The 23,190-nt window shown below is 34.1% G+C and overlaps 1 protein-coding gene across 4 annotated transcripts in view; it reads right to left on the bottom strand.

The window, feature by feature from the left end:
• Positions 1-4,883: 4,883 nt before the first annotated feature.
• The window catches only part of SNX16 (sorting nexin 16), a 37,474-nt gene continuing 19,167 nt past the window's right edge, over positions 4,884-23,190 (bottom strand). For 3 of the 4 annotated variants that reach the window (XM_036830969.1, XM_036830971.1, XM_036830970.1), the window contains 4 exons: positions 11,278-11,347; positions 7,205-7,341; positions 6,565-6,684; positions 5,581-5,820 (listed from right to left, as the gene is read on the bottom strand). In XM_036830969.1, coding sequence (XP_036686864.1) covers positions 5,724-5,820; positions 6,565-6,684; positions 7,205-7,341; positions 11,278-11,347 — 424 coding nt within the window. In that variant the 3' untranslated portion in view covers positions 5,581-5,723. Of the gene's footprint in view, positions 5,821-6,564; positions 6,685-7,204; positions 7,342-11,277; positions 11,348-23,190 lie in introns of all 4 variants that reach the window. The other variant, XM_036830968.1, reaches the window with a different exon arrangement.

Below are 23,190 nucleotides of genomic sequence, written 5' to 3'. Positions count from 1 at the left end.
GTAAGCCATCTCCTCGCCACCCCCCAAACTTAGAATACATAATTTACCCGCTGAAGTTTTCCATCTTCTCTAGAGAATGTGCTCATTGACACCCATGATATGCTGGATGCTCGTGGCTGGTGGGATCCTTCTTAGAACACCTGCACACTCCTGTTCCCTCCTAAGAGGGCTGTGTGATTACCAAGCATCAGTTTTGTTTCCAAAATTGTATCAGCTGTACTTAGACTAATTTTAAATAAATTTATTAATAGTATATAAAACAGTGAAATAGGAGAATAAATTATCATTTCAAGGAAAAACTAGGTCAGATGATACTTGGTAAAAGTGTATGTAAGATAGCAGTACAGGACTGAAAAAGAAAACCGTAAGAAATGTGCTTCCTGTCGCAGATTCCTTCATACATGTCTTCATTCTGCAGAAACCAAAGCTAAGATTTAGAAAATGCATTAGGGATATGGCTTGGCAAGAGAGAGAACCAGAAACTCTCACTAGTGAAACTATACTAAAGAAAAGCCTTGAACCTCTATTAGAACATTGGTAAATGAATATACACTTATGTGCATTAAGTTAAAATAATATGTTTAAGATGTGTATCATAGTATGTGTCTCTGATCTATCACATCAGGTAAGTGGACTTCTGCATTTTGTAGCTATAACTAATGTACAGGATAAGGGAAAAAGAATTATGGATAATTATACTTGTCACCTGCATAGGCTGGAGCTGACTCTTCGGCTTGGTGTGCCCTTCACATTCCACTTTAAGAAGCAGCTAAAGCACTAGACTTCTAATGCTTGCCAGTCTTCGCCCCCCTTTCCATTCCTCTCATTCTCATAATTCATCAAGAATATCACCACATCTACTTCAATGCCGCACCACATAGAGATCATAAAAAATCGTATCACTCTGAACTCCTTGAAGGGATCATGTGCCTCTCAATAATTTTTATAACCCAGAGCAGACACACAGTAGATACTCAGTGTTTGTTGAATGAACTAATGAAAGAATATGCTATATTTTTTAAGGCTATCTACTTTTATCTTTTGAACTGAGAAAAATCTTTGCAAGCATTTAATGATGTCATATTCATTCCATACTGTTATGGACTGAATGTTCGTGTGCCCCCCAAATTCCTACGTTGAAGCCCTAACTCCCGAGTGTGGCTGTATATGGAAATGGAGCCTCTAAGAGAGTAATTAAGGTTAAATGAGGTCACATGGGTGGGGTCCTGATCCAATGGGACTACTGTCCTTACGAGAGATACCAGAGAGCTTGCTCTCCACACGCACGTGCACTGAGGAAGGGCCACGTGAGCACACAGCGAGAAGCTGTCTGCAACCAGGGAGAGTCTTCAGCAGATACCAACCCTGCTGGCACCTTGATCTTGGCACCCAGCCTCCAGAACTGTGAGAGAGTAAATTTATTGTCTAAGCCATCCAGTTTGTGGTATTTTGTTATAGTAGCCCCACCAGACTAATACCTATATGTAGAATACTAGATTTTCTCTTTCATATTTGATTTGTCAAAAGCAGCCTCAAATGTAAAGTGACCTTGGATATGTCTAATAGATGCTTCTCTCCCCTTTAGCTTTCAAAAAGTTTTTTTTCTCCTTTATTTTTCTTTGCCAATATACAACATCATCACAGGAAGAAAGGCCTTTTATTTTCTCTTTAAGCTTATAATCCACAATCCAAATTTAAGATAGCTTTTATCTTGGTACAATTAACAAAAAACTATAATTTAGAGTGGTTTAACAAGTGGCTAGTCTCTGTGATTCTCTTACTCTTCCCCCATGCTTGTCACACGTCATGTTTGCAAGATGGCTTTCATAGTACCTCTGGATACCATCTGAGGTCAAAACAAGAGGAAGGGGGGAGAGGATGGGTCAGTAGCATGTTTACCTTCTTACAGGAAAAGCAAGAGATCTCCCAGAAGCTACCAGCAGACTTCCACTTGTGTTACTGGCCATAATGTGTCACAGGCTCAAACCTAGCTGCAAGGGGAGCTGAGAAAACAAGTATTAAGTTTCTCCAATTCTTATTTTGGAGGTGGCAAAGGAGATGAGGAATGCAAGCATCTGTCAGGTTTGTCAATGAATGGTGTGTGCTATAGAGGGAACCGGAAGACTGGACTGGCAGATCAGCTCATTCTAGAAGAGTCTTCCTGTCATGAGATTAATCACCACAAGGTGGGCTTTATATTTCACACTGTAGCAAAGGACTTTAGCCACCATCTGACTAACACTAATGCCTCTTTGATTACAATTAGCTGGGCTGCTAACATTACACTAGGGTATTTGAAGTCTGTACCTAGTCTTCCCTGTATCTAAAACACTACCTTTCATCTATTGAGTATACATTGGCTGTATTTTTTTTTATTGTTGTTTGTTTTGTGTGGAGATATTAACACTGTTCTACTTTTCCATCAATGATAAATATAAGAAAGTGGCAAGTAGGGTCTGCTCTAATTTGAGGCAATGGTTAAAGCCATAATTTGAGTTTACTGTGTTCTGGCCGAGAACCTACCAATAGCTTACCACTAGCCAGCATTTCTAAATTTGCATTTCATGTTCACTGATTTTACTAAAGGCATCTTTTAAAATAATTTGTGTAATTACTGGCATCACTTCATGATGCAGTAACTGTTTTAGTACAGGCTATGACAAGTTCTTACCTAATGTAGTCTAAAACATCATTAAAATCTGAGACTTTACCAGAACAAAAATACATCTGTTCTAATTGAAGAACTTAAATAGGGAAGAAAATTGGAGTTAAGAGAAAATAAGAGGGAAAAATAAAGTCATCTTTACTATACAAAACGGTAACTTATAAGGTTCTATACAGTAGCTACAGGTGAACCACAATTTGGCTTAGAGCTCCCCAGAAAACAAAACAAAAAAGAGAATGACAGTAACACAGTCTTTAAGATAAAAACAAATCAGTTGTTTAGGAGACGCACAGGTTTTACTGGAACTGAGACCTACGAGAATCTTCTCCCATGAGTTCTCATAAATGGTACACAATGTGATAGAGAATGCATCAGCTTTAAAAACACATGTATTGAAAATACAAGTTTTGATGATTGTTTTTGCTAGTAGAAGCTAACAGCATAGAAGCAAATTGCAATGGAGTAAAGCTAATTCTATGAAGAATCAAAATGTGGATCAAATATGTAGCTCTTTGAAAGTCTCCTAGAATATAAAACTTAGATTCCTTTCTCTTTCTAGTTGGGAATACAAACTTGTTTTAACAACATCTAAAACTTCCTCTATTCCTATAAGTAATACAAATCCATTTCAAAACCAGACTAATTATTCTTAGACCTAAGGCCACTGTTCCTTTCTAATCTCACAGACAGGTGAAGTAGACTACATGATTTATCTGAGGACCATGGTTTTCTAAATAAATGTGCTTTAAATGGCTAATCTAAGTATAGTAGATAGAACACATTCTAAAATGCTGAATTTTATGGTTGTACTTTTTATACGTGGACTTAATTTTCAAAAGGTTAAGTTAAAAGATTATCCACAAAATTCTGTTTCAGTTATGTTCAAATTTTTAATCAATACTGGTTACATTTGAAATGCACTGCACCTATTTACAAAGACTTAAAATGATCAGTAATATAAAGTGTAAACTTAAAAAGAAAATCACAGACTCATTCCACATCTGTGAAATGCAGCAGTTAACTGTAATTAAATTTATAATAATCGTAAGGGATAGGAAGAAGAACATAGAAACTGGAGGAGAAAAATAGTATTCAAGATCTGAACAACACAGTTACTGTTGTACTGAAAAAATAATTTATTAAATGAGTATAACACTGGGAATAAGATGCATTATAAAAGTAAATTCTAAATATAAACAATAGTGGTTTCTCTAATTAACAAGAGTTTTTCTTCACCCATTCAAAGTTTTAAATACAATCTTCTGAAAGGCCAGATTTTGAAAGTGTAGGGTTCACTTTAAAACAGACATGTATGTAGCACTACAATATCTGGAATTTATCATCTTGTTTTATTAGACTAAAAATGATATTGATTAATTTAAATGATTGTTCTTTTTTAAACCTTTTTAAAGCCTAGAATAATATTTTGAAATGAACAAGTAGACCATTTTATTATACTCTTTCTGTCTCCCCAGACAGCACACACATTTCTAATACAGTTTGTGGAAAATATTGAGATAGAGCATACCTGTCCATTTTGATGAAGACTTTAAAAAATTTTGGTACTTTGGTAAAAAGCAGTCTCCTTTTTAGATCAAAGGTTGACAACAGCCATTGTATCTATTAATCTACGTCCGTAGAATTTTAAACAACCACATCTTAATATGTACATCAAGATACTGATAAGCTTTTAGCTACTGAAAGAAAAAAACGGAGACTGTTATTCTTTCCCCAATAAGTTTCCTTCAGTTTTTAGAAAGCATATGCAGTTCAATATACCAACTGGGATTTCAAAACGCCAACATTATTACAGTGCTTATTAACAGCAATATGCAAAACAATAGAAATGTAAAATAAATAACTTCATACTATAAAAATGAAACAAGGCACTTTCAACAACTATATGCAAAGCTGAGATAAACATTTTTTTCATAACGCGGACTCAAAGACTCTAGAAGACTTCTGTAAAGAGTGAAATAGTGAAGGCACTACATAATTCTTTTTCCTAACTCCACTTACTAAAGAAATTCACCAATTAAACTTGGCACAAAAGAGTTTAATTGTCATAAAGTGCATCACTTGGCTAAATATATTAAGAAGAAAATCAGCATCAATACATTATAGCAACATATTCACATATACAGAAATAAAAATGCAATGCCAGGAGTTGACATAGAAACTTTGCAGGATATATGGCTTTTTCTCTTTTATTTTTTTGTATAATTGCCTATTTGCTTACAATCTATATTTTCAAAAGGGTATGCCTTGATTAGCAAAAAGAGGTAGTGTTCTGACAAAGGCAAACCCACTGATTCTATAGGTAGAGATTTAAGGTAAAGATTATGTGGAAAATATACAAGTATAACATATAATACACTGGTACAACATTTATTTTAGTATTTTGATATTAGTGAATTTGCTTTTAAAATCAAGGCTATTTTATCACTTTAGCTATGTTATTACAGCTCTTTCAAAGAGTTTTCCTTTGGTACTAGAAAGTTTTCTTCTTTTAAATAGTAACATTCCAGATAAGCAACTTTTATTTAGAGATGATAAACATGTCAACATTTAAAACTCAATTCATCTTTACCATTTATTTAAACCATTAATGAAAATATATCATGTCTGAGACACAAGGAAGTATATAACCAACAGACAGCAACATGCAATTTATGTCCACTTAACTAATGTAACTGGTGATTTAAACACACACACACACACACACACAAAGTGTGCACACCCACGTTAGTGTGGAGCAATATATTGGCAAAACAACAAAATAATTTATGCACAGTATTTCAGGATGTGGGCCTTGATGACAGAACTCTAGATTTTTTTTAGTGTGTTAAATACAAAGTTTGGCTAAAAGACAATGTAAAGCAACAGTGAATATAGTTCCTATACCAATAACTTAAATTTTTCTTTATGTAAACTTTATACATGTGCAATCTTGCTGTTTTCTGTAAATGCTTCAGTCTCTTTTTTTTTTTTTTAAATATCTGCTACTCTATTCTAAATTTGCAGGAACGTAAAAATGGAAGGAACCACTTGAGATGCATTAGTCGTCTTCCACATTATATGCCACTTCTGCCACTTCTATGTCTGATATGGAATTTTCAGGTTCACTAAAACTTGAGCATTGCTTATTATCAGCTCTGCAAAAAAAAAGAGAAACACAATGAAGAGACTGGATGAACGCTACTTCACTTCACTATTACCTTAAAAATTTTTAAAGTCATGTAAAGAATATTTAAATATTTAATGGAAAAATATTTAATGAAAAAGAACATTTAAATATTCAATCAGAAATTTAATATTTTAAAGTTGTCATTGCCAGATAACACCTTTGGAGATATATTTTTAACTCTTTCAGTTCTCTGAACTACCACTTTTCAATAAGAATCTAGTTTGTAATGACCTTTAACCAACAGAAAATTTGTTCTCATAATTATAGCTTAACCACTATCATTAATGTATTAATGGTGACCTTGGATTTATATGTAATAAAAATTCTATGTGTGTTCAAATATACCATCTTTTCATCATTCCTATTAGGTAGACAGGGTGGTTGCTATTACAGTGTCCCACTTTTTGCATGGAAAAGACTGACATTGAGAGAGATTAAAGTAATTTGTCAAGGTTACAAAATTAATGAATTAACTGAGTCACAGCCCAGTTAATTCAGACATATCTTCAAAATAAGTAATGAAATTTATAGGCTGGATGACAAAGATTCATTTTTAGGGACAGCCTAGACTATCTATAGTCTTCCTCTGTTTGCTCATCAGATTCATGATACAATAACACTGAGTTCATAAAAACATACTCTACAGAGTATTATGACTGTTTCTCTCCAATTATTCAGATGATTAGGCTATAATAAACCAAACATTATATACCTAGATTCTTCATCTAAGACATCTTGATCAACCTCAAGTGCAGAGGACTCCACCTTTAGGATCTGTTCACCTTCTGTTCCTGACACGAGCAGTGATTCTTCAGGTTCTAAACATAAGTTCCTAAAGGTAAAGTACAGCAACAAGTTATTTTCTATGAAGAAAATAGGTATATATTTATTGTTCTGAATGCATGTAGCTTTAGTAGCCTTCAGCTGTTCTAAGTGTAGTCATATACCTAATAAACTGTTGACTCTGGGTGTCAACAGTGAAATCAGTACTTATGATTAATTTAAAATGATTTTAACATCAATTCGATATATGCTGACAAGAAGGCAAACTAGAACTTTCATATGTGAAAAGTTGGCATAAATGCCTAGAAACAAAGATACTATTTAAACAGGTTAAAATAATGTTTGTCTTGGTGAACAGCTAGAGCTTTATTTTCCTGATATTTCCCGTCCTTCAAATTTTCAGGCTTCTAAATAAATAATCAAACAGACAATTTTCCCAATCTATAAGGATGTACACCATGAGTCTAAGACTTCTGGAGTCATAAATTTCCTAAATTGTAACGTACAAAGGGCATTTAGCCCAGAGTATCGAGCTGAATTAGACTGAAAATGCAAGCATCACAACACACCTGATTCTGTTTTCTAGCGTGTCTATAAGAAGTTGCTTCTCACAGAGCAGTTTCTTCAGTGATTCCAACTCTTTTTGTTTTTCAAGTAGTTCTTTTTGAAAACGGTAGTTTGTCTCTTCTAAAGTTTCACAGAAAGCCTTAAAAACAAACAAACAGCAAATAAAAAACATATGCAGAAAGAGAATAACATTAATTACTTACGCAGTACCTTTCTCAAGGGCATAACTGAAGAGTCAAAGAACATAGGTAACCAAAATAATGTGTATACAACCCAGATGATTTGTTCTCCACCCTCATCTTTTTAGGTCTCTGCTACTTTAGTACCTACTGGGGAACTTATAAATAAATATAAGTCCCTTTTCTTGAGAATTATTAAGTAGTAAGCCAGGGTGCCTGAAATGAATATGTGATATCTCTCTAGTGTATAACTGCGAAAAAAGTTACTAATAACCACTGTTTTAGCTTCTATTCTGCTTAGCCTGTTTTTGCCCAGTCCTAGATGATTATACTTTAAAGAAAAAAAATAAAAAAAAGAAAACTGCGGCTATTGACTCCATTTGTATTAGCTCAGAAGACACATCCTATAATAACGATTTCCTTCATAGTGCCTTCAATATTATTTTCCCTTGCTTATCCTTTTACTATATTCACTCAAAGACATTCTATCCTTTATACCCAGGAAGCTAAACACTACTGAAATAGATTAAAACAAAAAACAAAATCATATTGCCATGAAGAATGATGTCATGAAAAAAATCTGGGTCACTTACCTTGATGAGGCTTTCAGTGTTGCTGATCAATTCTTTTAATTGTTCCTAGTTATCTATCGTTCCCTGTCTCCTTTGTGACTACGTTAAAACTTCACCCCTGGCAAATCCCCTACAATATGTTACTACTGGTGAGCCCAAGCCCAGCAGATGATCTTTATTCCTATACCAGAAAAAAAAAGTTACTCTCCCAGAATCCTAACTACATTTGCATTCCGTTCTTGTCCTCAAGAATATGTGCCTCTTCAAGTTAAGCCCAATCTCCTTTGGAAGCCTGCCCTATCCAATACACTCTCTCTTAAATTTTCAACCTTTCCCTCTTTTGGCCCTTAGGTTTATTTAATCAATTTGACTGAAGTTGATTAAGCAAACCCTAAAAATCTCTCCACATAAAAACAAAAGTCATTTCCACCACTCCCTTGATAGGAGTCTCTCTAGCTACTAACTCATCTTGTTCTTTTCAAAATAAAAAAGATTTCCAGGAAAAAAGTTTTTATCATCCAAATTTAGCCTCCCCATTCATGGCTAAAATCATTAGTTTTACTCTCTTTTCTCTACTAATTATACCCAGGCAAATGCTAACAATGACTTCTAACTGTCAAACCCAAAGTACTGTTTTTCTCAACTTCATAGCATGTCACTACTGACCTAAAAAGTAAAAAAAAAAAAAAAAAAAAAAAATTTAATGGAATCCTCTTTTATTGTTCTCTGTGAAACTACCTGGTTCCCCTAACTTTACAGTTACTTCTTAGATTTCTACTTGTTCTTTGCATGTGGGCATTCATCAGAGTTTTGTCCTTGATTATATATTCTCTTGCTCTGTATCTCATCCTTGGGCAATTACTGTTATCACTTCAACTATAACCTATACTATTTGCTATCGACTTCCAATTGTTTTTTCTGTTCATCTCCAGCCCAGATCTTTCCTGAGTACACAGATATCATTCATATGCCTATTGGTCCCCTTCAACTGTATGTACCAATGGTAAGTCAAAATGCACTCCCAACGGAATATCTGCTCTACCACCTCACCATCAAAGCCACCAGGCAAACATCTTAGATCACTGCATTTCGCTACTTTCTATGACCCAGGTAACCCAGTCTTTCCCACTTTCCCCTTCTCCTCCTCCCCCACTGCCTCATCAACATCTCGCTATACTCATCTACTCTATACTCATTTCTACTGTGCAGTATTGGCATAAGGCTAGGTAATGCGATCAGTGAAAGAGAAGAGTGCAGAAGCAAACCCTTCCTTTCATGTTCATTTGACTTTTGATAAAGGTGCCAATACAATTCAACACAGGGTACCGACACATTTTAATATCTATAGAAACTTAAGATCCTCACTTCACACCTTATACAAAATTAGCTCAGTATGGATGTAAGAGTTAAAACTATAAAACTTCTAGAAAAAAAAAATAGGAGAAAATCCTGGTGGCCCTGTGTTAGGCAAAGAGTTCTTATGATACAATACCAAAAGCATAAGCCATAAAGGATGTGATAAAATGACCTTCATTATAATTAAAAACATTAGCACTTCAAAAGGTACCATTAAGAAGATAAAAAGACACATACAGACTATGAGAAAATATTTGCAAATCATATATTTGATAAAGGACCTGTATCCAAAATAACGAATTCTTACAACTCAGTAAGACAAACAACCCAACTAAAAAAATAAGCCAAAGGCTCAAACAGACAATTCGTCAGAGAAAACATACAAATGGCAAAAAAGCACATGAAAAAGCGATTAACATAAAAATCATTACGGGTATACAAATTAAAACTATAATGAAATACCATTTCACACCTACAAGAATGGCCATAATCCAACAGACAGATAATATCAAATGTTTGTGAGGACATGGAGAAACTGGAACTCTCATACACTACTGGTGGGAATGTAAAATGGCATAGCCACTGGGGAAACTCTTTGTAAGTCTCTTAAAAAAGTTAAACATAATTTACCATATAGCCAAACATTCTATTCTTAGGGATCAACCCAAGAGAAATGAAAACATATGTCCACAAAAAGCCTTCTCTGAAATTGTTCATAGCAGTATTATTCATAATAACACAAAATTGGAAACAATCCAAATATCCCTCAGCTGGTGACTGGATAAACAAAATGTGGTATATGTGCACAACAGAAAACCATTCAATAATAAAAGTAATGAAATACTGAGAGAGACTATAACATGGATGATGCTCAAAAACATTATGTTAAGTGAATGAAACTAGATGCAAAGATTATATATACTGTATACTATTGCATATTGTATATACTATGCATATACAATATTATGCATATTGTATATATGAGATTATATATATATAGGCACACATATACACTTATATGCACATATATATACACACACACAGTATGATTCTATTTATATGAAATATCCAGAAAAGACAAATTTGCAGAGACTGAGAGCAGATCAGTAGTTGTCTGGGGCTGGGAGTGTGGAATGGCTGCAAAATGGCTTGTAGAATTTTTTTTGAGGTGATGGAATTTTCTAAAACTGCATTATGGTAATGGAGACACAACTCTACAAATTTACTGAAAGTTATTAAATTGTACATTTACAATGAAATATCAAATAGCAAATTTTATGGATGAAAATTTTACTTCAATAAAGCTGTTTAAAAAAAAAGCTATCGCATTCCTCTAACACAAAGAACTGACTCAGTTTAACTGAAAACATTACAAATCTACCAATTAAATCTGTTCCATTTAAACACTATTAAACATTTGGAAGAAAAACTTGCATAAATCCTAGCTAATCCTAGCTGAATCTAGCCAATTGCTTCAAGAAGTAGGCTACTTTAACACGTCAAGTAGCGTAATTTGAGTAGCCTTAAGCTTGAGCTGAATTGATAACAAGACAATGACTTCTACTTCTGAAGATTGGTTTTTTAAATTTGATTTTAACTGTAGGTTCTTTACTTTGATACTTAGATGGAAGAAAACTCAGCATGCAAATGTTACTTTTAAATGTAAAATAAATTTCCAAGTAATTTTCTTTTTTCTGAAACGGTATAAATAAAGAGAATAAATGTAGAATTTAATTTTAGGGCTTCATAGACTATAGGACATGTATGAATTTTTATTTTTTCACTGAATTACGTTCATGTATTTCAATGAAAGAAAGCTTTGACTCAAACATTAAAAGCTTTCTGTGCAAAACTACCATGGTCTGAAATTATAACTTTGCTGTTTATTGTTCCATTCAAGAAACAATGTAGTTATTGTATGGTACTATTTGTTCCTCTTTTTCATGTGATATATAATACAGCACTTACCCTGCTTTCTTCTAGGCTATCAAATGGACCTGGTGGATCATCCAGACAAAGAAATTCTCTCACTGCAAGGCTTTCAAAGGAAAAAAAAAATTAGCTGGGGTACAAATAAGTTTACAAAAGATAGCAAGATAGCAGAAAGCAAAAGTTACTCTGAAGCTAGCTATAGTGTTTTAAGCAAGTTGGTTCTGCTGATAAATGAAAATAAGCAAGATGGCGTATGTGTTTTCACACAAGTAACAAAATACAAATATAAAATCTATAGAAGATACAAAGATTTTAGGTTATTTCTAAGATCTTATGAACATAAATAGATTGTGAATTTATGTCACATATAAACTACACGACATAAAACATAAATCAGAAATGGTATAGGAAACCAAAGTAAATGGTGAAAAGACAGTATTATTTTCAAAGAAATATTAATTTGAACTAGTCTAAAAAAGTCATTATCTTTTTATGAAGAAATACAATTTCTAATTTATACTTCATTTGTTTCTTCTTCAGGAGATGATTCTAAAGTAACTAAAAAGTATTTACTATGAAACAAGTTAAAGATTTTTCTTGCAATCATGTTTATTATATTAATTTACTTAAGTATTTTCCCTAGAGAATTCAAGAGAAAGAATTCTGATCATCCCATTTCTGAATTACCATAAAGTTCATAATAATGAAATAATATGATATTGTTATACTTTTCAATTATCAGAAACAGGTTAAGAAGGTAGAAAACTGAACTTCCTTGTTACAAAATACTCCTCTTTCTAAAAAGTAATCTTGGATTGAGAGACAGCTCTATATGTATGTTAAAACAAAAATGTGGAGACTTAAAGGATGATGATGAAGGGGGTGGTGATAAGGAGATAAATGGGATTTTTAGTAAAATCTTTCCAAAGAAAAAAATGAATATAGAGAAGTGGTGTTAAGAAAGTAATCCAGAAGATCCCAAAAATAGAAAAAAGAGGAGCAAGTTTCTGGATTATAAAATCTTGATAATATAGATAATAAAAAAACATAACACTCAGGGAAACTGAGATAAAACTTGAGTATTCATAATCATGAAATAATAGAGATGGAAGAGATCATAAATGTGATCTAGTAGAACTATCCATAGCATGCTGCTTATATTATCGCTTTTATATGTTCAGCCAAGAATATGTCTAAACACCTCCAGAAATAGGGACTATAATCATCTCTTAAAATAAACCATCCTAAGTTTGAATAACACAGACAACTAGAAAATTATTTCTTCACTGAGCTGGATTTTTCTCACTGAAGCTTCTATTCATGAGTCTTAGTTTGGCTTTCTGGGGCCCTTCCAGGTAAGTCTAAGTCTTCTCTCACATGATAACCCTAAAAATATGTCAAGAATGTTATGTTTACTCTAACCTTATACCTCTAACAAGCAATACTAACACACTGACATTTCCTTTTCTTTTTTCATGTAACAAAATTTACTGAGTACTTAAAGCCTGTATGGTCTTCTGCATTCATGGAGCCAACATTTTTTTCCAGTTTTACTGAAATATAATTGACAATTAAAAATTATATATATTTAAGGTATATAACTTGACTTGATATATAAATACATTATGAAATATGAAGTACAATCAAACTAATTAACATATCTATCACCTCACATGGTTACCATGTCTAACATTTTCAAAGTACATTACACACACAGGGCTTTCACATATCCTACTTTATTCAATTTCCACAACAATCATGTGAGGTGAGGATAGGCATTATACCTCCATTTTACAAGTGATAATAAAGTTCAGAGAGGTAAAATGACCCACCCAAGGTCATCAGTGCAAGTGGTAGAGCTGGACCTTAAATCTGTCTTCTGAGTATAAATATGTGCCTTTTTCTCCTTTAAACTCTTTTCTCTTATGTTTTGGTTCATTTGGATTCTTTCCCCTTGCTGATCACTTCTTTCTGACCACATTCAATTTTTCTGTATCTTTCTCTAATCAAAGTCTCTAGAATACTGCAGTTGGTCTAATAGTATAGAGAAGAACAGGACCACCATACGTTCTTTTGGTTTAGATATTGTACTTTCTATCCACCCACTATTTATATCGGAAAACCAACTATTAGGCAGAATAAGGCACAAGAAATAAACTGATCTTGGGATTGACAGGTCAAAAGTTTGGATGAAACGCTGAGAGAACAGCCTTTAAGGATGAAAAGGAAAGTGCTAAGAAGTTTATGGAAGAGTCTTTTTAATACTTTCAGTGTATGACAACTTAATGTGTGACATTATTTCTTATAAGTTTATACTCAGATTTCCTCATTCATTAGTAACATTTTTATGTTCACCATTACTCTAATTATTGGAATGCTGCTGCTAGGAAAGAAAAAGGGGGTAAAGGGATATATGTATTTCTTTTTATACCTTTGGTTTATAGCAGAAATTCTTTTTATACCTTTGGTTTACAGCCCAAGATCCACAGTGATGTTGACAATGTACCTAGTTGTAGGAAAGTTTTTTTAGAGTAGTTATTCCATTTCATTCTCCTCCCCTAAAAATCTTTATGATTTATAGCTCACTAGAGTTCTACTCAAATGAAATCCAATGGATTCTCTAAATTTTTTTTTCACTACAGTTCCAAGGTTATATTCCATGCCCTACTTTGTTTAATCTGTAGCATAAGAATGAAATTTAAAACTGGCACTACAACTGTGATTTACAAAACACTTTTTTCAGGGGTTCAATACATTTCTTCTGTTTCAATAGGACTCAGTTGATGGAAGAAGAAAGTTAATACTCTTAAGCTCTTTTCCCATCCAAGGAAAGGGAAACACAAGAATGTCTTGGCAGATGGTAGTGTTTGAGAAGACAATTTCTTTCTCAAAAATTCGGGTACCTTTTCTCCCCCCTAGAAAAGGAAGCCTTTACCCCTTCTTGAGAATCACTGACTAGAGAACTTTATTTAGATTTGATAAATATTTGACTGCCTACGTGTGCCATGGCTCTGCTCAGTGATTTCTTATATATTATCAATGTACAATTTATAAACAAATCAAGTAATTTCAAATAAAGTATAAGTACCAAAGAGTCTATATTATTAAATGGTCTATGGATTAAATAGAAGTCAATTAAAAAAAATTATTATTTATTTACTTGTTATCACTTGTTCAATACAACCCCCTAATCTCTCTTCTGTATTTGATCTTTAATACTTTTGTTTCCATTTGACCATGATAATGAAGGTAAGAAAAACATCAGAATTAGGAGAGAAACCCATCTAAGAGAAAATCCAACAATCTGGAATTGAAAGGTATGGAAAGACTATCTTTCTGTTCTCTTTATCACGTAGAGTAACTTCTTACTGTGGTTGGGAAATCTCTATTTTAAAATTGTGATCAGTTGTTGACTTAACTTGCCTGAATATAAGGAAACCAGAGATGGTACCCTTCAGCATTGTTTTTATCAGAGCAAATTTGCCCTATAGCTTAAACTCTTCCTTTGAGTCTCTTGAAAAAGTTTCCTTTAAAAGAGTTTTACTGGGACTTCCCTGGTGGCGCAGTGGTTAAAAATCCGCCTGCCAATGCAGGGGACACTGGTTCGAGCCCTAGTCCGGGAAGATCCCACATGCTGCGGAGCAACTAAGCCCGTGAGCCACAACTAATGAGCCCTCGTGCCACAACTACTGAAGCCCACGCACCTAGAGCCCATGCTCTGCAACAAAGAGGAGCCACCGCAACGAGAAGCCCGCGCACCGCAACGAAGAGTAGCCCCCACTCGCCCCAGCTAGAGAAACCCAGCACTCAGCAATGACCCAACACAGCCAAAAATAAATAAATAAATAATAAATAAAAAAAAAAGAGTTTTACTGTAATTTTTCTTAAAAAACTATTTCATCCAGTGAATCTTCACCTTTTATTTCATAATATACCTTCCTTTTTTTCTTTCATGGGTATGTATTTGTATTGTACGTTTACCAATGTATTAATGTATACATTGGTAAGTATTTTTGACATAATTTCAAAAATAACTAATCTAACAGTATAGATAATCCCTAGCTTCTCTCCAAATATGTCAAACGATTAAATGTGATTATTAAGTTAATATTATATCATCACACACTCAAAGATAACATTGTAAGAAAATACAAATTAATGTATGTAGACATGATTTTAAAAGACCAGTAATTTAATAGCTAAATGAGCTCTTTATCTCAAAATTTATATTAAAAAAAAGCTAAAACTAATGCCTACAATTCATTAAAAGGTCAATAAAGAACTATGTAAAAAAAGTACTAAAAATACTAGATACTACTTCTGTCAAAACCAAATTAAGCACAAAAAGTCACTGCATGAAAATATTAATTGAGGGATTTCAGATAGAAATGTTTTATCAGTTACTATTTCTCTTCAGTATTCTCTACCAGTAAAAAGAAAATAACAAAAATTTGACATTAAATACAACCCCGAGGATAGGGACTCAGGGATCAAGGCTGGTGACAGTGAGGGTCACGGTGAGGGAGACGGGTTGGTGGGTGTGAAGCTGAAGGGCTCACGTTTACCCTCCTGGGGTGGATGTGCAGGTGAGGCTGTGGGCCTAGTTTATATCTTGATTATCTCTCACCTAGTTACTGTTAGTCCACTTATGTCCCTACATTCAGTTTTATTCCTTCTAATACAAAAAATACTTCAAAAACAAATGTTTTATGTCAAACCCAGCTTAAAACCCATCTGTGCCTCCTCTAACAAGAGGGAACAAAGCCAAGGTCTTGGCGTTGGCATAAAACACCTGTGTACATTCAAGCTTTTACTGCCTTTCTTATTTGACACTTCAGTAATAGTACATCTTCATGTCTATCATGTTGTTTCATGCTTGCTGCTGTCATCCTGGCCCATCCTTCCCACCTTCAGCTGGCTAACTCAGACTTCATATTCATGACTTAGCTCATCTATTATCTCCTCATAGAATCTTCTCTGACTAAATCCCCCTCCCCTACACTCTACTCGGTTCAGTACTCTTATATGCATTACTACACCACCTTGAAGAGATCCCTTTCATAGGACTTACTACACTGTATTATTAGTATTTTCTGTTTACCAAGCAGTCTGCTTCAACAAAAAGTAGATGACAGGTTCCAGGGCTGTACAGAATCTGAATAAATTAGCATAGCACAGAATAAATATTCAAAAAATAATGAATTTATTTGTAAGAGCTATGCTAATTGCTCTTAAAAAAATTAATGAAACTATTAAGAGCATCAGAACAAATTTCTATCCACTGTTGTAGATAAATAATACAGCACAACTCTCAAATTTGGGATGGAATTTAGTTTTTAATAGATATGCCTACTTTGACGAGGGAGTAAGCTTAGGACAGCAACATGTAAGACCAAAAGTCTTAAGAGTTAAAAGAAGGTTAGAATCTGGCTGTTTCTGATGGTATGTCTTCAAGATTTATAAAGAAGCACAATGAAAGGAATAGCATATGAGAAACTTAGAGCTGAAAGAGGATTTTTAGAGAACATTTAGTCCAATTACTTCATTTTCTAATTGGAAACACTAATTAAAATCAGTTAAGTAGGGCTTCCCTGGTGGCGCAGTGGTTAAGAATCTGCCTACCAATGCAGGGGACACGGGTTCGAGACCTGGTCCGGGAAGATCCCACATGCCACGGAGCAACTAAGCCCATGCACCACAACTACTGAGCCTGCGCTCTAGACCTGCAAGCCACAACTACTGAAGTTGGGGCACCTAGAGCCCGTGCTCCACAACAAGACAAGCCACCGCAATGAGAAGCCTGTGCACCGCAACGAAGAGTAGCCTCTGCTCACCGCAGCTAGAGAAAGCCCGCACGCAGCAACAAAGCCAAAAGAAAATAAATAAAATAAATATATAAAAAATAAATGCATACGTTTAAAAAAAGTCAGTTAAGTAATTGCCTAAAATTATTTCACTACTAAGCCCAGAAAACTGAATTTTGCATAAGGTCTTTGAGACCTAATTTAATAAGTTAAGAGTTTACGTGTATCTGAATACAAAATATTTAGCTTTATTACATTAAAAAAACTGTCCATAACTGAAGGTCTACCAAACTAATATTTTGTGGTAAAAATCATCCAACCAACCTTAGCAATAATGTGCTCATTCTCATGAGCTGTCATTATATAAACTATTGCATATATAACTGAATTCTTTCATTTTATAAAAATACTAAGACTAACTCAACCTCTCTTGACAGTATCTTCACATATAAAAACAACTTACACATTAATAAAATTTCCTGTGAGAAGATGTGAAAATGTATAAAAAATAGTTTCTTCACATATTCTTGTTCAAAAATTATAGATTTATTGAATTTTACAACTAGAAGAGACCTAAGAAGTCATCTAATCCAATATATCTCATGTAAATAATTCCCTCTTTAATACCACTGATAGTTATTTAGCCTAGTCTCTTCAAATATTGATGCTTAAGGTAAACTCACTTTCTCAAAAGGCAGAACATTTTTATACCAGACAGCTTGAAATGACATGTAGCTCTTTTTTATCTGAGCTGATGGGGGCTTCCTCTAATTGTTCACTTATTCCTAGTTCTACACGCTAGTCTTGCTATTCAAAATGAGGTCCCTAGGCCGGCAGCAACAGCATCACCTAGAAACCTGTTAGAAATGCAGAATCTCCACTCCAGACCTTGCTAATTCAGGACGTGCATTTGAACAAGATGCACACTATAGCTGGAGAAGCACCGCTTTAAAGCTAAATATCATTTGATTAATTCTTTTCCCCATCACAATCTTTCAAATACGTGAAGATGGTTATCATGTTCTTCCAAGTACTTTTTTTTTTCAAAGGGTAAATTCTTATTTCTTTCAACTGTTTCCTCATGTAAATGTTTGGATACTATAGACTACAATATATATTTTTTAAACCATGAACTGCTGTTAATCCAGATCTATCTGCACTTTTTTTCTTTCAACAGATGTAGCATTTAAAATACTGAATTTTGGCATGGAACTCCTTATAGATGAATGGTAATATAAGGAAAAATATGTAATTTTAACCCTTGTATTTTAAAGAATTAAGAAGAAAAATGTGGTAAATCAGGATATATGTGTAGTAATTCTGAAAACAGAGAATAGTAAGATATTTGGTGTGCTGATTAAATGATGTAATTATTTCAAAGTAGCACAAACCAGAATAAAACAATAAATAGCTAAATTTTAACTGTAACAGATTATGCAATATGAGAACTTCCCCCTCTATCCATCTTTACACATCCTTCACCTTGACAAGCTGAGTTACATGGTGTTTCGGGTACAGGACGTTGCCTGCTTGCTTCTGCATTTTGATATAATATTCCCTCTCATTTGGAAAGTCCTTCTTTACTTTCTCTTTGTCGGTTCAAATAGCATTCATTCTTTAAAATCCAGCTCAAATATCACCCTCTAGGAAGCCTCCTCTAATTCTCCCAGTCAAAAGTTCCCTCTCTTCCTCTTCTGAAAGAGATGGAGCTCTATCCATTATAGTTCTTTTGGGTGTGTCTTCTTCCTATTCAGTTTTCTTGAATAAAGGATTAGCATCTAATGCACCTTTGTGTAGCTGTAATACCTTATATATAGTAAGACCTAAATAAACATTTATCAAACAAACAAAAACCAATAATAAATCCTTTATCATAAAAATACTAACATTATCTGTTTTCTTACTTTGTATTCTCTAAATGCATCTGAAAATAACATTCTCTTAAAACATTTAAACCAACAATTCTTAACATCCCTTCAGTTCTTACTTCACTTCTGTTTTGTTATAGTTAGAGAAGTTGTAATATTAAGAGCTGCCAGTTGTGTACTGGCAAGCTCTTAGCCAACATGAAGGTTAACAAATAACTGTGTCATGAGGTGCTAAGGAATCAAAACAGAAAGTGAAATAACTGTATAAAGAATTAATATCAGATAATTACTTGGCCATATAAAGATAGTAATTTTCCATGCTGCCGTTCCAACTGTAACAGGATGCTAACAGGTATACCAATAGGTAATGTAAACTCACTGATATTTTAAGTAGTGATTCTTAAATATGTAGTTTCATGTTTTTATAAAGAAGTATTGGGATTTTGTCTTTATCCTTTCCTCCCTTATAAGAATTCATAAATGGCTGTTTGACAACCTCAGACTTTCTGGATATTCTCTAATTATTTGTCCTCCCACCCATAATCTTAATCTATTGTTCAAGATTCTCAAACCCCACTCCCTGCTTCAGTATTGCTTGATTCACTGCAAACAGGACTGATCTTCCCCTTCTCTGAATTCCTTTTACTTTTATAATCTGTATCATGCCAAGTAGGACTTCATAAACTCCATTATTTTGTTCAAACAGAAGCTTAATTTCTTCAAATGAATTAAGTTCAGTAGGTATATCCTCAGCTTCCTTTTTACCCTTCTTAGTATGACAAAGGGCAAATGCTTAGGATACAGATTAATAACTTTTCCCTCTGCCAAGTCATGTTTTAAACAGTAATTTATTAAGAAACTGCTTAAATTGTGAAATAAAAAATGCTATTCATCACTCACAAAAAATATAGTACCCTAGAACAAACAAGGTATACAAACCTTATTTAGAGTTCTATTTAAGTTATCTTACTTGTATTCCTTAAATGTCTGAGATACATGACAAAAATAAGTAAGCAAGTAAATGTGAGGCACAATAGAGGTTTTCATGCAACACATTTTAGAACCTTTAATATTCTAGGAATGTCAAATGAAACCTTTCCCCAACTTAGTTGACCAAGAAATCTTTCTGTCCCTGAAACACCTATCTATAAATTGAACACGATAATTATCACTGTTCTAAGGACTGCAGTTTTAGAAACAGGATCTTGAATGTTTAACATACAGATACAGATCTATTATCAATAATTTTTAAAAAAAGATACATCTCAACTAAGATACACTTTTAATGTTTAAAAAAATCAAGAAATCACAAGATGAGTTCATCAACATGGTTCATACTATTTAATATTTCATTAAATAAAAAGAGTATAGTCATTTATAGAATAAATTTGATTTTAATTTACCATATTTGCAATATAGAGACATAAAGGTTTACTGAATAAGGAATAAGAGAAAGGGGATATGATGTTTTGACTTCTTAGCTGTAAAGTCTTCTTTATGGTATGGTATAAAATATATTTTCTTCAAAGGCTTTCTCTATGATTTTAGACTTTGTTGGTTTCTATTCCTGCTTTGTGTATCTGAATTAACACTAACCTTTTTTTTTCTTTTTTCTTTGGAGAGATGTAAAGAATTATAGAAAAGTAGGGAGCATCCACCTCCCTACCACCCAGGCTGGAACACACAGTTGCTAAGTTTTGTCATATTTGTTTCAGTCTCTTTTTCTTATAAATAGTACAACAGCAAATATCAACAGTTCTGCCATTCATTCAACAAGTACTTATTGAGCATGGACTCTGTGTTGAATTGTGCTGAGCACTGCACACTGAATGGTGGGTAAACCAGCCACATGACCTACTACTATGTATGCACCTTACAGCCTGGTAGGAGAACACAATCAAATAATCACACAAATAGTTACAAACTGAGATGTTGTGAAAGTAAAGTACCAAGCAGCCTTTCTCAGCTGGGATTCCACGACAGGATTAAACCCTGCTGACAATGATTTGAGTGACTATTTTCTCATTCTCTTAAGACTGGTACATAGCTAGTAGCATCCTAGAAGTATGTAATGAGAAGTTAATTCATTACATGCAATGGGTGTCTTAGGGCATTAGGAGTTGACTTTCAGAACCAGTAGAGAAGATACTATGAGAAGATCTGACCTAGTTTTTGGTGGTGGTGGTAGGTGAGGGGTTGGTCCAGACAGCCAGTTACCTAAAAGTCTGTGTTGAAACATGAAGGAGTTATCTAGGCCGGGGCTGGGGGAGCAAGGGTAGTAGTGTGAAATGTTGCCTTTCTAGGGAATAGCATATTGAAAGGTCCTAAGGGACAAAGGAGCAGGCGACTTTGAAAAATTACAAGACCAATATGGCTGATGTACAGAGAATGGGGGCAGGGAGGAATAACAAAACATGAAGTTGGAAAGACACGCAGCTGGTCAGGGACCAGAAAGGATGACTTAAACTGCATTACAAAAGATCACTGTGGCTCCAATGGACTATAGAAATAAGAGTGCATGAGGAAGATGAGTGATGGGAAAGGAGTAATTAAAGTGAGAGAAAACTGCTAGACTAGGTGGCGATGGCAGGAATGGAGAAAAGTAGGCAGATTCGAGTAGTGTTTAAAGTATAAAGGCAGGGATGTGTCCAGATGACTTGTGGGTTTTAGGTAGAGGATGATGCTGAATATTGGGGAAAAAGTCAGAGAGTAAGCATTGAAGTCTATCCTAGGTTTGAGGTTTGTCTGAAGGAGATGTCAAGGAGGCAACTGCAGATGTGAAACTGGAGATGAGAAAAGGGGTCTGGCTTATAGTTCCTTTATTAGAGGAAAGTGAGGGGGGATGGGCAGAGATCTTAAGCAGTCACTGAGCTTAGCACACATTAAGAAGCAAGATGTAGAAGCAAATTGGAAAAGAAGAAGTAGAACTGTCACTGTTTGCAGATGACATGATACTATACATAGAGAATCCTAAAGATGCTACCAGAAAACTACTAGAGCTAATCAATGAATTTGGTAAAGTTGCAGGATAAAAAATTAATGCACAGAAATCTCTTGCATTCCTATAAACTAATGATGAAAAATCTGAAAGAGAAATTAAGGAAACACTCCCATTTACCATTGTAACAAAAAGAATAAAATACCTAAGAATAAACCTACCTAGGTCTTGTTTATGGTTGCCTTTGCTGTGCAAAAGCTTTTAAGTTTCATTAGGTCCCATTTGTTTATTTTTGTTTTTATTTCCATTTCTCTAGGAGCTGGGTCAAAAAGGATCTTGCTGTGATTTATGTCATAGAGTGTCCTGCCTATGTTTTCTTCTAAGAGTTTGATAGTGTCTGGCCTTACATTTAGGTCTTTAATCCATTTTGAGTTTATTTTTGTGTATGGTGTTAGGGAGTGTTCTAATTTCATACTTTTACATGTACCTGTCCAGTTTTCCCAGCACCACTTATTGAAGAGGCTGTCTTTTCTCCATTGTATATTCTTGTCTCCTTTATCAAAGATAAGGTGACCATATGTGCGTGGGTGTATCTCTGGGCTTTCTATCCTGTTCCATTGATCTATATTTCTGTTTTTGTGCCAGTACCAGACTGTCTTGATTACTGTAGCTTTGTAGTATAGTCTGAAGTAAGGGAGCCTGATTCCTCCAGCTCCATTTTTCATTCTCAAGATTGCTTTGGCTATTTGGGGTCTTTTGTGTTTCCACACAAATTGGGAAATTTTTTGTTCTAGTTCTGTGAAAAATGCCAGTGGTAGTTTGATAGGGATTGCATTGAATCTGTAGATTGCTTTGGGTAGTAGAGTCATTTTCACAATGTTGATTCTTCCAATCCAAGAACATGGTATATATCTCTCCATCTATTGGTATCATCTTTAATTTCTTTCATCAGTGTCTTATAATTTTCTGCATACAGGTCTTTTGTCTCCTTAGGTAGGTTTATTCCTAGATATTTTATTCTTTTTGTGGCAATGGTAAATGGGAGTGTTTTCTTAATTTCACTTTCAGATTTTTCATCATCAGTGTATAGGAATGCAAGAGATTTCTGTGCATTAATTTTGTACCCTGCAACTTTACCAAATTCATTGATTAGCTCTGGTAGTTTTCTGGGAGCATCTTTAGGATTCTCTATGTATAGTATAGTATAGTATAGTATAGTATAGTATAGTATAGTATAGTATATGTCATCTGCAAACAGTGACAGCTTTACTTCTTCTTTTCCAATTTGGATTCCTTTTATTTCTTTTTCTTCTCTGACTGCTGTGGCTAAAACTTCCAA

Source organism: Balaenoptera musculus, chromosome 17 (genome assembly GCF_009873245.2).
Source record: "Balaenoptera musculus isolate JJ_BM4_2016_0621 chromosome 17, mBalMus1.pri.v3, whole genome shotgun sequence".
Classification (NCBI taxonomy): domain Eukaryota; kingdom Metazoa; phylum Chordata; class Mammalia; order Artiodactyla; family Balaenopteridae; genus Balaenoptera; species Balaenoptera musculus.
This window is presented reverse-complemented; position numbering and strand designations above follow the sequence as displayed.